Source organism: Nylanderia fulva, unplaced genomic scaffold, assembly GCF_048542155.1.
Source record: "Nylanderia fulva isolate GAGA-0341 unplaced genomic scaffold, ASM4854215v1 Scaffold59, whole genome shotgun sequence".
Classification (NCBI taxonomy): domain Eukaryota; kingdom Metazoa; phylum Arthropoda; class Insecta; order Hymenoptera; family Formicidae; genus Nylanderia; species Nylanderia fulva.
The window spans coordinates 235,659-250,616 of record NW_028190687.1 but is presented as its reverse complement, the minus strand read 5'-3'; the positions used below and the strand labels follow the sequence as shown (position 1 = coordinate 250,616).

The following is a 14,958-nucleotide window of genomic DNA, read 5'->3' as shown; positions in this document are numbered from 1 at the left end:
GATAACCGATATTTGCCGCGTGACATTATTATATTCGCGAAGTCTCCTATAAACGCGCGTTAATCGTCCTCGTGTCGCGATACGCGTCGCTCCCTCTCGCCCTCTTTTCGCTCTCGTAGCGCGCAATCAAAAAAGTACGCGGCCGAAATAATGACCGTTTCGCTCGAAACTCTCCTCCGATTTCAGCCACAGCGCGCGTCGGCGTCGGTGTGTCATCCGACCGACCTGCTGCCGCTTCACACACACACACACACTCGCTCTCCGCGTGCACGCTTCACGAGAAGCGCGTGCGCGTGTGTGGGTAACGCGCGCTTCGTGGCGCGCGTGCCGACGACGGCGCGGCACGGCGCGGCCATCTCACTCCCTCGCTCGCTTTCCGTCGCACGCTTGTTACCTTCCCCCCCCCCTTCGCCGCGCGTTCCGCCGGCACGGCCGCCGCCCCGAGGGCTCATCGCCTCGCCGAGCCGAATGCCGGCACGGTTTGAGCTCCCACTGCTACGCCGCCTCTCTCGTTTCTCCCCTCTTTCCCCCTCTTCACTCCCCTGCCTACCCTACCTTCGACCGCGACCCGACGCGTCGCCTCGGTGTTTTTCGCCCCTTCTTCGCGTCTCACCTCCTCCTCTTTGCGGCTATTCCGTCGCACATGACGTGCCGCCGCCGCCGCCTTTTCGCGCACGTTGAGAGACGAGAAGATTAAAGGCCCGACGTGCGCGCGAATCCCTACGTTCCTTATCGCGTGCCACGCCGCGCGTAGATGCGTAGAAGCGCGGGCTCGTCTTTTCTCTCTCTCTCTCTCTCTCTCTCTCTCTCTCTCTCTCTCTCTCTCTCTCTCGCTTTCGCGTGACGACGTTTCAACGGGAATCGCGTGCAATGCTTTATATACCATTTGTGGCGATGCGTAGATCGATATCGGCGAGCCGCTAAATATTAGACGAATTCCACGGGTGAGTTCGCGACGAGCGAAAAAGAGTCTGAGAGTTGCTCGAGTTTCGGGTAAAAAAAAATTTTAGTAATAGTTTATATGTTTTTGTTTCACATTTTTATCCCGACGAAAGAGTTGAATGACACAATAAATTTTTTCCTCAAGATTTTTTTGAATTTTACGAATTGTATCATCAAAACAATTTTTTTCATTATCTTTTGGATGAAGACACTTCAATATGTTAAAGTCTTTCTTTTATTATATATATATATATATATATATATATATATATCAAATTTTTATTATATTTTGAATAATTAAACGGAATCGCAAAATTTTTCTGTAGCATGTACAATAAACCTATTTTAAATACTATCTTGCTATTTTTCGAAAACCAAGGCTTCTAAAATGTTTCATACAAAAGTTGTAGGATTTTAAGGAGGATGTCTTGTCGTAAATATAGTTTTCTTCCAGATAAGGGCATTTTTGAGATTTTCGATATCGTTATTATATTTTAAAAATGAAACTAGTATAATTTTCTTATATAAATCGATACCTCCGTAATATTTAACATAAATAACTGTTAGAGTAAAATAGTCGAAAAATGAATAATTAACGAGATATTTTATGCTTTATTTCGACAAATTTTGACAAAAAGTATAATAAACTTAATCTTATCTTAATAACTTTCTGCACAGAATAATGAGATAAATCAATCGATGTAAAAGGACACATATGGTTGTTTAAAAAAACAGCAGTTGCACATTATAAATTGCAAATATTTTAAAAATGACAAGAGTATGTTTTTCTTGCAATGCGTTATTTAAAAATAGGACATTCCGTATATATATACATAAATAAGATAATCAACTATGAACACGTATATATATCGTCAAGTTGTGTTTTAAGCAACGAAAAAAGAAAGAAACGAATATCTTTTCGCGCAGTATCCATCTCCGCGCGTATAAACGCATTTAGTCAGCGCGCGCGGCAGTTTTAATTCTCATTTATCTCGAAAAACCGTAGGGATAGAAGCAGCCGAACAGACATCGATTAAAAAAAAGAAATGACAGAGAGAAAGAAGAAAGCGAAGGGTGGAGAGGGAGGGACGAGGAGGAGAAAAAGATCTACCGATATCCAAATCGGTTCCTGCTTCGACGCTGCTTCACGGTGGCTAGGTAATAAAGCGGCTCCGAAAGAGTGAGAGAGAGAGAGAGAGAGGGAGACGAAGGCACGATGCGCGAAAAGGACGCGGCCGCGACAAAACGAGCGAACGTGAGCGAGAAGAGAACGGGAACAGGAGATGTCCGCACGTAGCCACAGGCAGGGGCGCGCGCGTGAGCAGGCAAGCGAGCCTTCCGACCGACTCGCCACCGTCGCCACGCCGGGCGCGTCGCGCCGTGCTGTGCCACACCGCACCATATCTCGCCACGCCGCGCCGCGCCGCGCCGCGCCGCGCCACGCCGAGCTATCCGCTGTGCTCCGATATCCCCCGCCCCCCACGCACGACCAACCACGACGCGAGCCGTCTCTTCTCCCCCATTACCCCACCACCGCCCTCGTTGCCTCGGCGCGCCAAGCTCGCCGCGTACAGCCGCCAGCAGCTACCGCTCACCGCCTCACAGCTCACAGTCCGCATCCGTCGCTCGTTGCGCGAGCACACGTGGACGTTTTCACAGTCAAATTGCGCGCGTTGCGTATCATACCTCGTTATCGCTCTGACAGTAGGAGACCTTTCTTCTATGCAAGTTGACACGAGAGTCGATGCACTTTCGGATACTTGAGTGGGTTTGTAATTCACGCGAGCTCGGAAATTCTCTTTGTATTTTGAACCATACAAGTTTTTTTCGAAACAAGATTGAATCGAACCTCGATTTTGATCTCGATAGAGAAATATCATTTAACGCGCATCATCGAAGAATATCGGTAAACGGAACATTATTTTATTACGAGTATTTGTGAATAAGTGCGTTTCGATTTTTTTGATCGATTCTACTCAGAGTGCATAGTCGTGAGACAATTCTAGGAAGGAACGAGGAATTGGATAAAATCAACACGGCAAACACGCGAGCCACCAACGGTTATTTCGCTCGCGAGTGACAAGTGGTTCGACGCGTGGTTAACCACGTGGCGCGGTGTGCGCGCCGGTGTGTATAACCGCTCGTGAGAGAGTTGGTGTAAACTTTTGTGAAACTTTCCTTCCTTCTGGACGTATTTGGCGCGCCAAACGCTTGCGCGTGCATATGACGGACAAGTGACAGAGAGGTCGTTGGTCTTCCTTGGTGTCGCGTTGCGAGTGACACCGCTGCGCTACTACTGCGCTTTACGATTCCAAGCGATTCGAGCGTCGCTGAGAGAACTTTGATGCGCATTGTCACGTGCTCGAGTTCGTGTTCCGAGACATTTGGCCGACACGATACTTGATCTCTCGAGACACTCGAGGGCATGGTACAACGGTGATTAGTCCGTAATATATCATCGCTAACCGACAACAGCAGTCGCTAGGGAAACAATAATCTGGGTGGGTAGTCTGGTCTCGCTGTCGCAGGCCGCCGCGAGATGCTTAGAGCCTCAGTTGCCCAATCACGTAGGGTGCTGCTGCGATCAGAGCCGAGGGCCGTCGCGGCCTGTTAAGATGACCGCGCGTCTACACTCGCTGAGGCATCAGGAGAAGAAATCAGCCGGCAGCAACCACAGACAGCATCATCAGCATCAACAGGCCGTGCATCAGGGTCCAAGCCCGGCACCGAGCCCCAGTCCTAGCCTTAGCCCGAGCCCGAAACACTCGGACGGACGAAGAGTGAGTAAACTTACGTAAAGAATTTTAATATTTATACAGGGTGTCTGGTAACTCGCGCCCCACCCGTCAGATGCGGGTGGAGCAGGTCAAACTGAGTAGAAAAGTCCTGTACCATTTTGCAAAATTCTTAATAATTAATGAGAAATTAATTTATATAAAAATCGGCCAATTCTCTCTCGCGTGCCCTACGCAAGCACGATAAGCGAGATAAAGGAATTAATGAGCCAACTATATACGAGTCAAAAATATAAGTTGTTATACAACAAGCTTTTAATTTATTCAAAAGACATTAAGCGGTATGTATTATTAAGTTTTTCGAAATGTCAATCAAGGAAAATCTACAAAACATGTGCAAGTAGAGTTTAGAATAGCAAGATAAGCGCGAATGCAGAGATAATAGTTTTATCAGAAATTTTAAGAATACCTGAAAGATCAGTCGTATGGGGATGCGACATCCTCATCTGTTACATCCCTTACGGCGCATGACTGCGTAATTCCAGATCGTGACTCACCCTACCCCTTCCTCTTGCGCGCTTAATTTCCGATCGTAAGCCGCTAGCGCGGACGCGAATCCGATACCAGACACGTGCCTCGTTTGCAACTCCTTATTATTCTGTTTACGTGAGATAACCTGCTGATCAGTCAGAGTTGAACCTCCAGATATATATATATATATATATATATATATGTATTAAAGATGAAATGTTGATTTAAAAAAAAATTGCTCGATTCTATTATTCAAAAAATTTTGGAATCAAACTTTTGTTTAGTGGAAAATTAATATTTTCACACTATGTTCTTTATCATAACATATTATTTTTTTTTTTTTTTAAGAATATACTAGAACTATTTATATACCATATTATAGGTATGCATTTACATATTTTATATTTTATATTGATATATATTGATAAAGATAAAGTTAAAATAAATGTAAGAGACATGTATTTCTGTAACAATGTTACAAAAAGTAAAACATGTAATTAATTTTAGTATATCAAGTTTAAAATTTAAAATTAATTTAGATTATTAATTGTATAAATATATAATTCATTGTATAATATTTTCTTTTTCGTGTACTTTGTATATTGTTATAAATATATAGGTAAATATAATATTAGTATATTAAATCTGTATTTATATCAAATGTACAGATTTAATACTGAAAGTCATTTCAAAATGTATAAAATAAAACATTTTATTTCTTTTTTGGAGATATTAGACAAACTATTAATATAGTTACAAATATATATATATTTTTACACACCTACACATAAAATACACATTTTTGTAAAACGAAACATGCAACTCACTAGTATATTATTCTTATAATATAATGAATTATTTAGATATGTTAAAATTTAAAATCTCAATCATTTATTTTGGTCAAAAAGAGTTTTCTTTACATTTTTGAAACTTGATTGTTTATAGAAATATCTTTATACATCTATTATATATATAAGATGTTTTTATCTTTTAAATATTATATTATAACGTAATGATAAAATTAACATTGCGTTTCCAAAATATTTTATACATAACTGTAAACGTAAAAAAAAAAACAGATAACATTGCGATCTTGCCGTCCGATATAATCGCAGCAACTTGCGAACGGTGGCTCAGAGTAACTCTAGGAAAAGTTGGCGACTGAAAAACTTGAATGCATGAAAAAGTCACGAGCTAGGCATTACTTACGCCTGGGGGTACTTCCCTCCCTCTGTCTCTCGCTCTCTCTCCCCCCCCCCCTCTTTTATCGTTGCGAAGTGAGCCAGTCTCGCAATACGGCGGATTCCTCGAGATTCTAGAATTCGAAATTGCGACCTTCACTCATTTCCGGATCGTAAAAAAACAACCGCTCAGGACATAAAAAATATCGCTCATCACGTGGATTTGCCGTTAAAATTGCGCAGTGAAAAGAGGGCAGAATAAAAAAAGCAGTTCTATTAGGTGCGTATGCTGAAAGACGAAATATAATTGCATGCAATTGAAGTGCGAAAAAAAATTAAATTAAAACAATTCTGATCACATTGTTATCGCATTTATTTGGTTGCACGTTGCTGATAATTAACATTCTTTTTCATATTACGAGATGATCTGTAAGCTTTCCTCGAGCAGAGAAAAAATATCGAACTTCTACAATTTTTGGACAAAAAATTTTTGACAATTTTTGAAAAAATTTTGAAAAAATAATTTTTTCAAAATTTTATTAATGTTTTTAAATAGAGGTGATTACATTATGAAATTTTTGTATAAAACATTTTTTGATATTTCGAATATTTTTCGAGATATATCGATAAAAGCAGAAAACGAAAAGTCTACATACACAGGTATAAGGAATGATTTCATCTTTTTTAGATTTTTGTTAGATTACAAATAAAAATTTCAAAATTCATCTATTTATATATTTTGATGTATTTGTTACTTGATTAATAGTGTATCGTAGTCGCCAGTAAGAATTAAATTAACTTATTAAATCCATAAAAAAACGACCAATATTGGACTAAAAAATTTTTTATTTATTTAATTCATGACGTTTCAACCTGTGTTTTAGGTTTTAAGTATGTGATACCAACGAGATGTCTTAAGAGATACAAGTTTTAATATATAGTGACAGATATGTTCTTAGGAATGGACACTACTTTAATTATATTATCATCTTGAAAGAATTAATCATTTGATAAAGACCTAAAACACAGGTTAAACGTCATGAATATCAATAAAAAATTGTTTAGTCCAGTATTGGTCGGTTTTTTTATGAATTTAATAAGTTTATGTATTTATCCCCACACATGTATAAACATCAAAATAAGAATTTTCGAATTTGCGAGGTTCCTTTCTTAATCACTTTTTATTATCTATATATCATCATATGTATCATTATTCTTTTTGCTCGTTACATATTTTTTCTTAACGCCTGCAAAAATTTAAAAGTTGCTGAGAAAATCAATTCCTCTTTCACTCTGATTGAGTGAAGACGAATGAATTGCTAATACTTTAAAACATATGACAAAGGCATTTCCTTATTTTTCTTCGTCTCACGGTGATAAATAGCAAGTCGCAAAGGTGCGAACGACGTGTATCAGAATACACTTTGTATAACATCAATTTGCGATAATTGGACGCATTTACAGGTAGTTATTATACAAATCGTCCACAAAACGCTCGCTCTCGTAGCATCGTAATTTAAAGGTGTAATTCAGTTAATCAATTAATTCGTTGATCAGAAACACGCAATCGAAATTTTTGTATATGTTATACGAAAATGCAGCTCCTTTTCAAACTTTTTTTAGTTTCTGTATTCATTTATTACATAGAATTTATTATTTATAATTATGACATGAAATCTCATTTATAAAAAGTTAACTTCAACTCTTGCATTTTTTCGTTCAAATTGTAAAAAAATTTTTTTATAAGAATTCTTGATTAAAATAACGAAGGGGAATAACGCACAGAGAAAGAACCGCTCATTCCGCGAAATATAAGGTCAGTCGATAAGTAAGCCGACAGCACAGAATGTGCAATAGACGTCCAATTTTGGTTTTTATTTAGTCCAAACGTCCATGGATATAATATAAATGTTTTAAGAGAATATCTATTATTAGACGTTCAAACTGTATTTATATTACATTGCAGTAATATAATAATTTTACAAGTTGCAACGTAATATTGGAGAGATATAAGAACATGTAATTGTAATATTTTATAAGAATTATTACAGCAATATTCGACAAATATTAAAACCAGACAGTGTTTATTAATCATTAGTTCCTTTATTTACCGCTATGCGACGCGCAATCTTGTATTTAAGATTCGTTATGAGAATTACCTATATATATAAAGCTTGCAAAAGCAACTATTAAGATTAAAGTAGCTAAATGTTCGATTATTACGGATAAATAAAATGAACTTATACAGTACTTGAACAATTTTAACGAATTTTTTCTTATCTCTTTTGGATGTCTGCAATATTTCTGCAATCTTTTGATTGTTGTGAGATGTTAAAAAACATATACTACATAAACTATTTCGTTTTCTTCGGCGATAGGAAAATGATGCGCCATCATTTTCACACTGCCTTGCTATAGATAACTTGGTGCGAATTATTGCGAATTTTGCAAAATGGTAGGACTTTTCTTTTCCGTTTGACCCAATAAACCATTACTTTTCGTTTGGTCACTCACGAATCGGACACCCTGTATACCTACATCTATTTACTCTAAAAAATACGTTCAATGTTCGAAGAGTTAAATTTTAATCCGTTTATCCTTAAAACGGACATTTTTTTAATTATCCGGAAAAGTAACACTAGACATCTTTAAAATGTCCTAAAGATGTCTAAGGTTCTAATATGGCTGTTTTAAATACGTACAAAACGTTCAATATGTATTTTAAATACGTTTAAAGAGATGAACGGTTATTCAGTTAAAAATATCTAAATAAAAAGTTTATTACAAAATATTTTCAAAATCATAATTTGATATCCCTGTTATTCGAAACAGCTGTTTGGCAACTATTTCAGTATACATAACCTCTATCACTCGTATATCGCGAGCGCGAGGCGGGGGCAGAACTGACAGGAGGCGTGCGTGACCAGCGGTGCACGCGTGCGTCAAGTGGCAGCTGAGTGTTGCCCTTTTAAGGTGATCCGCGTCGCGTGAGAGTACACTCGCTCGAGCGCGCGTTGCGAGCGATGCGTCTCCTATTAGGAAAGTTTCCTAGCGTTGACGAAGGGCGGCAACTTTGCGCACTCATCTTTATTAATGGAATGGATTTGCGGCGGGAAATATGCGCGCGCCACCTAAAATATCATCCTGCTTTAATAGCGCGTCAAATTTAAAAGTTAAAAAAAAGAAAAATTTATAATAGTAAATAAATTTAATAAAGGCGATTCATCTCTTAAAAAATAACACAAAAGTTAAAAGATTTATAAAATATTAACTCTTTCAAGTTATCCTTCCCTTCACTTATTTGTAATTTATAATAGGAAGAATGTTATTTCCAAGCTCTTTTAATTTGATAAATGTATTTGATAGATTTTTCATCGAAGAAAAGAATGCGCTAGAATCAATACCTATCATTGTTTCAAAATTTTAATTTTTTTCTGAAAAAATTACGGAGTCTTAGAAATAACGTTCTTGCCGTAATTTCATAATCTATCTTGCCATGAGCTCATATAATAAGCAATGACGAGAAACAAAATGACTTATTTTAAATAATAATACCGAATAGAAAAAATAAAATAAAAAATACAAAAAAATTTGATCAGTTTAAAATTATATAATTAAATATATATTTAAAAATATTATAATTTAAGATTTAGAGTAAATGAATAAAATGTGTGTACGAATTTCTCACGCACAATCAGGTTCCCGTTTCTTTCTCTATATCTTTTAAAGGTGTGAAATAAGAAATTCATAATCCTTACCGCATCTACGTCGGATTATCATCGTTGAGGGATTGGAAACGATAAATTTCTGGACGCATGGAGAACGGAGAAGTCTCGTGGGATTTCGAAATAATAGATGAAAAAGAAGTAATAGGGAGATACGACGGGACACGCTGGAAGCGTTGCTATCGTCGTTGGATGACGGTATAATTGACGCTCTTAACGGATCGTTGTTATGCCCGGTGTAATTACCTGTCGCTCGTTGCCCGCGCATTTTAATCGATTTATCATAAGCGAAGCGAAGGCATACTTCATTCCGGCAATTCACATGAAGATGACAATGGAACGAGCAAATAGCGCGTATACATATAACATCACGTTTCCAGAATCAAACAAAAGCAATGATTAAATTTTTCTTTATTTTTTAATTATGTCTTTTAGAAAAATGTGTGATAGCATAAATTAAATAATCTTATTGTATCTTTAATAGAAAAGAAAAGTATATTTGCAAAATGATCAATTTTTTAAAATTACAAGTGCTAGTTCTGCAAAATTTTGACGAGTGGCACAAATTTTTAAGTCACGACCCTTAAAAAGCTCCTTATAGATAGCTATAAGAATTATTTAATAAAGCTGTATATGTAACTAAAAAAGTGAAAGTTTTTGCGGATCGTAGTAATATATATATATTACTACGAAAGGTGACCGACTATGGTCAAACTGTTATTAAAACAACAACTCTTAAAAATTCTGACTGTTCGTGAAGTTTGCACGACGATGGTGATTCATAACGTCGTGCTGTATGTACGTGACGCGTCAAAGCCGCAAAAAAAAGCGACAAGCGACGAGACGCGATTTATCGCGCGTAACGCGCTAATCGACGGCACCGTCAAAGTCACGACGTTGCAAAAAAGCTCTCTCCTTTATTTTTTCTGCGTGTGCGAATATTTTTCACATCATGTCGAGTGAAAGAACGTCACGACGATTTCGAGTTATCTCGAATGTGACGGAGTTATCTTTCGATACCTATTGAAAAACGGTGCAATTTAGCATTGTGCAGAAATTGTACAGAGTTTAATACGCGTCGCGTACGAAGAGCAATAATGAGAGAAGAGCGTTCGTTAATTTTAAAAATGATGAAATAGTGTAGAAAAAAAAGAGTAAAACTCAACGTTATTAAAAACTTTTTTTATCGAAATATACACACAAGCGAAGGCGCACTTTTAAATTTGTATTTCTCCAAATTATTAATATAAAAAGCCGCTTTTTTATTTACCAAACATTTAAATATTATTATTGATTACATTTTTAACACACATTTTTATCATTATTTTCTCGATCGTAAGTTTGATTTTAGAACAGACACATTAATAAAAAAAGTTAATAATAAAAAATAAATCTAAAATTTCTTCGCATTCGATGATAAATGTAGTCATCAGATGCTATCAATTTTCAAAATCAAATAAAATTAAAACCAAAGAAAAGTCTCACGACTTAAGGATGTAATGCGACGTACATATAGCGGAGATAAAAATATTCACATTTTACAGAAAATCGCTATAGTTTAAGTTTTTTTACTTTTAACTGCTTCCAAAATTGAACCGAATGTTCAAACCAATAAATCAGTAATTTTTAATAATTATTTTAAAACGAGCAAGTAAATCGTTTTGAAGCTTTGCAGAAACATTTTTACACGTTTGAAGAATACTATTTTTATCATTAGTTTTTCATAGTTTGTGAATAATTTATTATCTACCTTTCGAACGCGTTCACATAAAATACTATTAAAATCGCAAAATTCAATAATTAATAACTTTTAAATAAACAAGTAAAAAAACTTGAAATAATTCACCATGATTTGAAACGTTACTAAAAATGTCCAGTTAAAAATTCATGACAATGTTATTGTATATCTATCCAATAAATCCTTAAGGGAATCTTGACTGTGTCTATTTTATCGACAAATATTATTTTCATTTAACTATTGGCTATTCGAAAAAATCCTTTACTAAAATTAAAGTATTCATAAAAAACAAATTTGGGCTATTATATATGTATATAAAAAAAAAAAAAACAAGAAACTCAATTGATAAAATTAATAACTTTCTTGGTTTTCTTTATATACATACATAGTAGCCCAGATTCGTCATTATGAATACTTTAATTCTAGTAAAGAATTTTTCATTCTGTATAGCCAATAAATAGTTAAATGAAAATAATATTTGTCGATAAAACAGACACCGTCAGCATCCCCTTAACATAATTTCATTTTTCGAGCCTCAAAAGTAAAATTTAAATATACCTACCTCTTTTACGAAATTCTTTATGCGTACCGAGGCCCGCACGCGAGAGTCCGCGTCGCCGACAGACGCGCATCTAATCTTCTCCCTCCTTCCGTCACTCGTCGTCCTTCCCCCTCCTTTGTACGCGGCTCTTGTAATAATAGAAGGACGCGACGGAGCAAGAGTCGGTCGGCGGTGACACGCGCGTGTGCACACACGCGCACACGTATACATGAGTACGCGGCGCGCGGCTTGCTCGTTTGTTTACCCGTCGCGGCGCTCCCGTGTGAACGTACCGCGCCGGCTTTACCTCATCCTCCTTCTCTCCCTCCTCCACCTTCCTTCGCTTCTTCGGCTTATCTTCGTCGCGCTCATGCGTCTGCGGTCACCGGCTTGCTCTATACGTTCCGGTCGCTCGTTATCCTTCTCGCCGACCGTTTTCCATCTACATCACTCTCGCACGGTAATTGCGGTGTCCTCCCTCTTTCGTTGGAGCCGACTTTGTTCGTCTTGTTGCTCTATATCTTGCTATCGTTTTTTGTTTCCTTTCGTTTCATATCTATCGCATATCTTTCTTTCGCATTTTTAAATCTATATAATTTTATTTGCTCTCGTCGCTCTATTGCCGTTATATGTTGCCCTCTTCGTTTGTTTTATATCTTGTATATCTATTATCTTTTTTCTCATTCGAATGTGGCGAATCTGCAAATTCGTTCCATACCTCTTACATTGTTTTTTTGCCGTTCTTCAGATTTTTTTCTAATTTTGTGGTGAATATTTATTTGTTTTCTCTTTCGGCAAAAATGTTTCTGTACGGATTCGGTCTCGCTATTTCGCATATTCTTTTTTTTTTTTTTTTTTTTTTCCCCCAAAGTGACGTGTTATTTTTATCTTTCTTTGCAGTAATTTTTGTTTCCTTTTCTCCAAACTCTGCAAATCCATTTTTTTTCTAATTTTTCTAGATATAATAGGTTAACACTATATCTATCTTCTTGATTCTTGCGTATTAGTTATTACACTTTTATTCCCCCTTTATTATCTACTTTTTCAGTTTTTGTACAGTTTTTGTTTTTTATTTCTTTTCTCAATTTTAACAGTCATCAGATGATAAACGCAAGAAGCACAGCAAATATTCATTTTAAGGATATTAATTTATAGTATAGAGAAGTTCACAATACATTGCACTTTCTCTTGACTAAATAAAGTCTTCTAAAATTAAAGTCTTTAGAAATTTAATATTTTAATAATTAATTAATAATGCATTTTTTAAAGCAAAAATTATCCTACGACACATCGTTGAGACATTGCATGAAAAATAAATCTTATGTGAACTTTTCAAACACCCGTTGTGTACGCCTTCGCTTACTGACTGTACTATCCATTTAAAGTCTAGTCCATTTTATCTGGTTCTATCTCCGTTCGTCTGCGACTATCTCTCTGTCGGAGCTTCCACGATTGCTCCTTGCATCCGCTTCTGAGCCGCCGTGAACGGCATCGGCATTTGGCCAGCGAATCGAAAGCCACCAAAAAGTGAAGGATTTGCCAGAATGTAGAAATGTTCGCAAGGGACTGTATATTACGAGAGAAATCACGTATCTTCTATAACCGGGAAAATCTTGATATTCTGATGAACGAAACGTGAAATATATCATTCGCTACAGCAATTCTCGAAAGACATTAAAATAAGAATGAAGAAAAAGAACAAAAAATTTCTGAGAAGACAGAAATTATTGCAAGAAAATGGTGAAGAAATTATTAATCTATTGTAAAGAAAAAAAAAACCTCCCAATTCTATTCAGCCTCATATCCTGTACAAATGTAATTGTAACTGTAACCCGATCTATACTCGATTTGAGTCAATAATACATATCTTTAATCGTATTTTAAATTCCGAATTAGGATTTAATTTAGATAGATAGATAGAGAGAGAGAGAGAGAGAGAGAGGAGAGGGAAAAATTATTTCTCTATTTTTAATTAATCAGAATAACGATTGCGTACTTCAGAATGCGAGTGTAACTGGTATATTTGAAGAGAAAATAGCGAGTTATATATATTTAACAGTTTTATGTATATATATATATATATATAAGGTTTTTTGACGCATCTTTCAGGCTAACAAACCACTAATGGAAAAACGACGGCGAGCAAGGATCAACCAATCTTTAGCGGCGCTGAAAGCGCTCATTCTCGACAGCGCCCGCCTAGAGAACACTAAGCACAGCAAGCTCGAGAAAGCCGATATTTTGGAGCTTACCGTCAGGCATTTACAGCGACAGAGGTCGCTCGCTCAGCCCGGCCTGTCCAGGTACAAGGCAGGATATCAGGATTGCTCAAGAGAGGTAAGAAATAATCATCATTTAAAAAAACACAATACATTTCTGATAATCTTTCAGAAATAACGCGATATACATATATTAGATACTTTTATTACAATTTTTACGAAGATTACACAAAGAATCATTCAAAATTTAAGTTTAATGATGTAGAAAGTTACTTTGGCACTTATGCAAAAGATATATATATATATATATATATATATATATATAGAACCTGAGGATAAATACTCTTAAACCCAGATCTGAAAAAAGTGAGGCTAATGGTTCTAATAAGCCTATGTTAAATTCTAAACTGAGGCTAAACAATACTAGTTAAAAACAAGAGGAAATGCAATTAATCATCATGATCTAGATTGTCAGGAACTGTATTGTCAGAAATTGGTACTTACTTCTATTATACTACTACTAAAAAGCTATTTAAAAAAATATATATGTATATATACAGTATACATATTTCTAAAACTACCGCAGTTTCTTTTTAATGGCAGATTCCTTACATCCTATCTACACCTAAGGATAATCCTATTTATGACTTATTCCAGTGAGTAGTATAAACGATTAAAAACTATACTGAAGTTGGTTTTGAATCGTATCAATCGAAAAAATTTACGATTGAAAGCCAACTTCAGTATGATTCTTAACTGTTTATATTACTTACTGGAATAAGTCACAAGTAAGATTATCCTTAGGTATAGTGCATCAGAACATATTAAAATAAAAATCTTCATACAAAAATGTCGAGACTGTAATTATTTTTAGAAGCGATTATATTTTAGGAATGACAAATCTGAGATTTCACGCGTTATGGCAAAATAATAAGTGAAAGAAGTATGAATAGAATGCCCTTTTTATGATATGATTATCATATTTTATGATAGTATTGTCATTATATGTTTTCTCGTTTATCTATTCATTGTACATGTTTTATGAATAATTGCAAAAACTAAAGGCATCTCAAAAACAATTTAAATAAAAATTTGCGACATGATTCAATTTCAACTATCAAACTGATCGAGCAATGTTACTATGAAAGTGTCTACTATATGCTATGCAATGGTGGTCATTTTAAATATTTATTGTAAAGATTTTTTTTTAATTTACAATTAGTTAAATATATTCGATTTTCAATTACTAATTTAATTATTTTTTACTGAAAACGATTTTAATTTGTATATTATTGCAAACGTTTGCGAACATATTTAAAAATGCAAAATAAATAAATGTCAAACTT

General features: G+C 35.8%; 1 protein-coding gene across 2 annotated transcripts in view; it reads left to right on the top strand.

Moving 5' to 3' along the window:
- Positions 1-2,463: 2,463 nt before the first annotated feature.
- Positions 2,464-14,958, top strand: part of Sidpn (bHLH protein similar to Deadpan) — a 30,311-nt gene continuing 17,816 nt past the window's right edge. Inside the window, exons 1-2 of one of the 2 annotated variants that reach the window (XM_029301168.2) lie at positions 2,464-3,722; positions 13,503-13,730. In XM_029301168.2, coding sequence (XP_029157001.1) covers positions 3,558-3,722; positions 13,503-13,730 — 393 coding nt within the window. In that variant the 5' untranslated portion in view covers positions 2,464-3,557. Of the gene's footprint in view, positions 3,723-11,610; positions 11,854-13,502; positions 13,731-14,958 lie in introns of those variants that run through there. The other variant, XM_085487636.1, reaches the window with a different exon arrangement.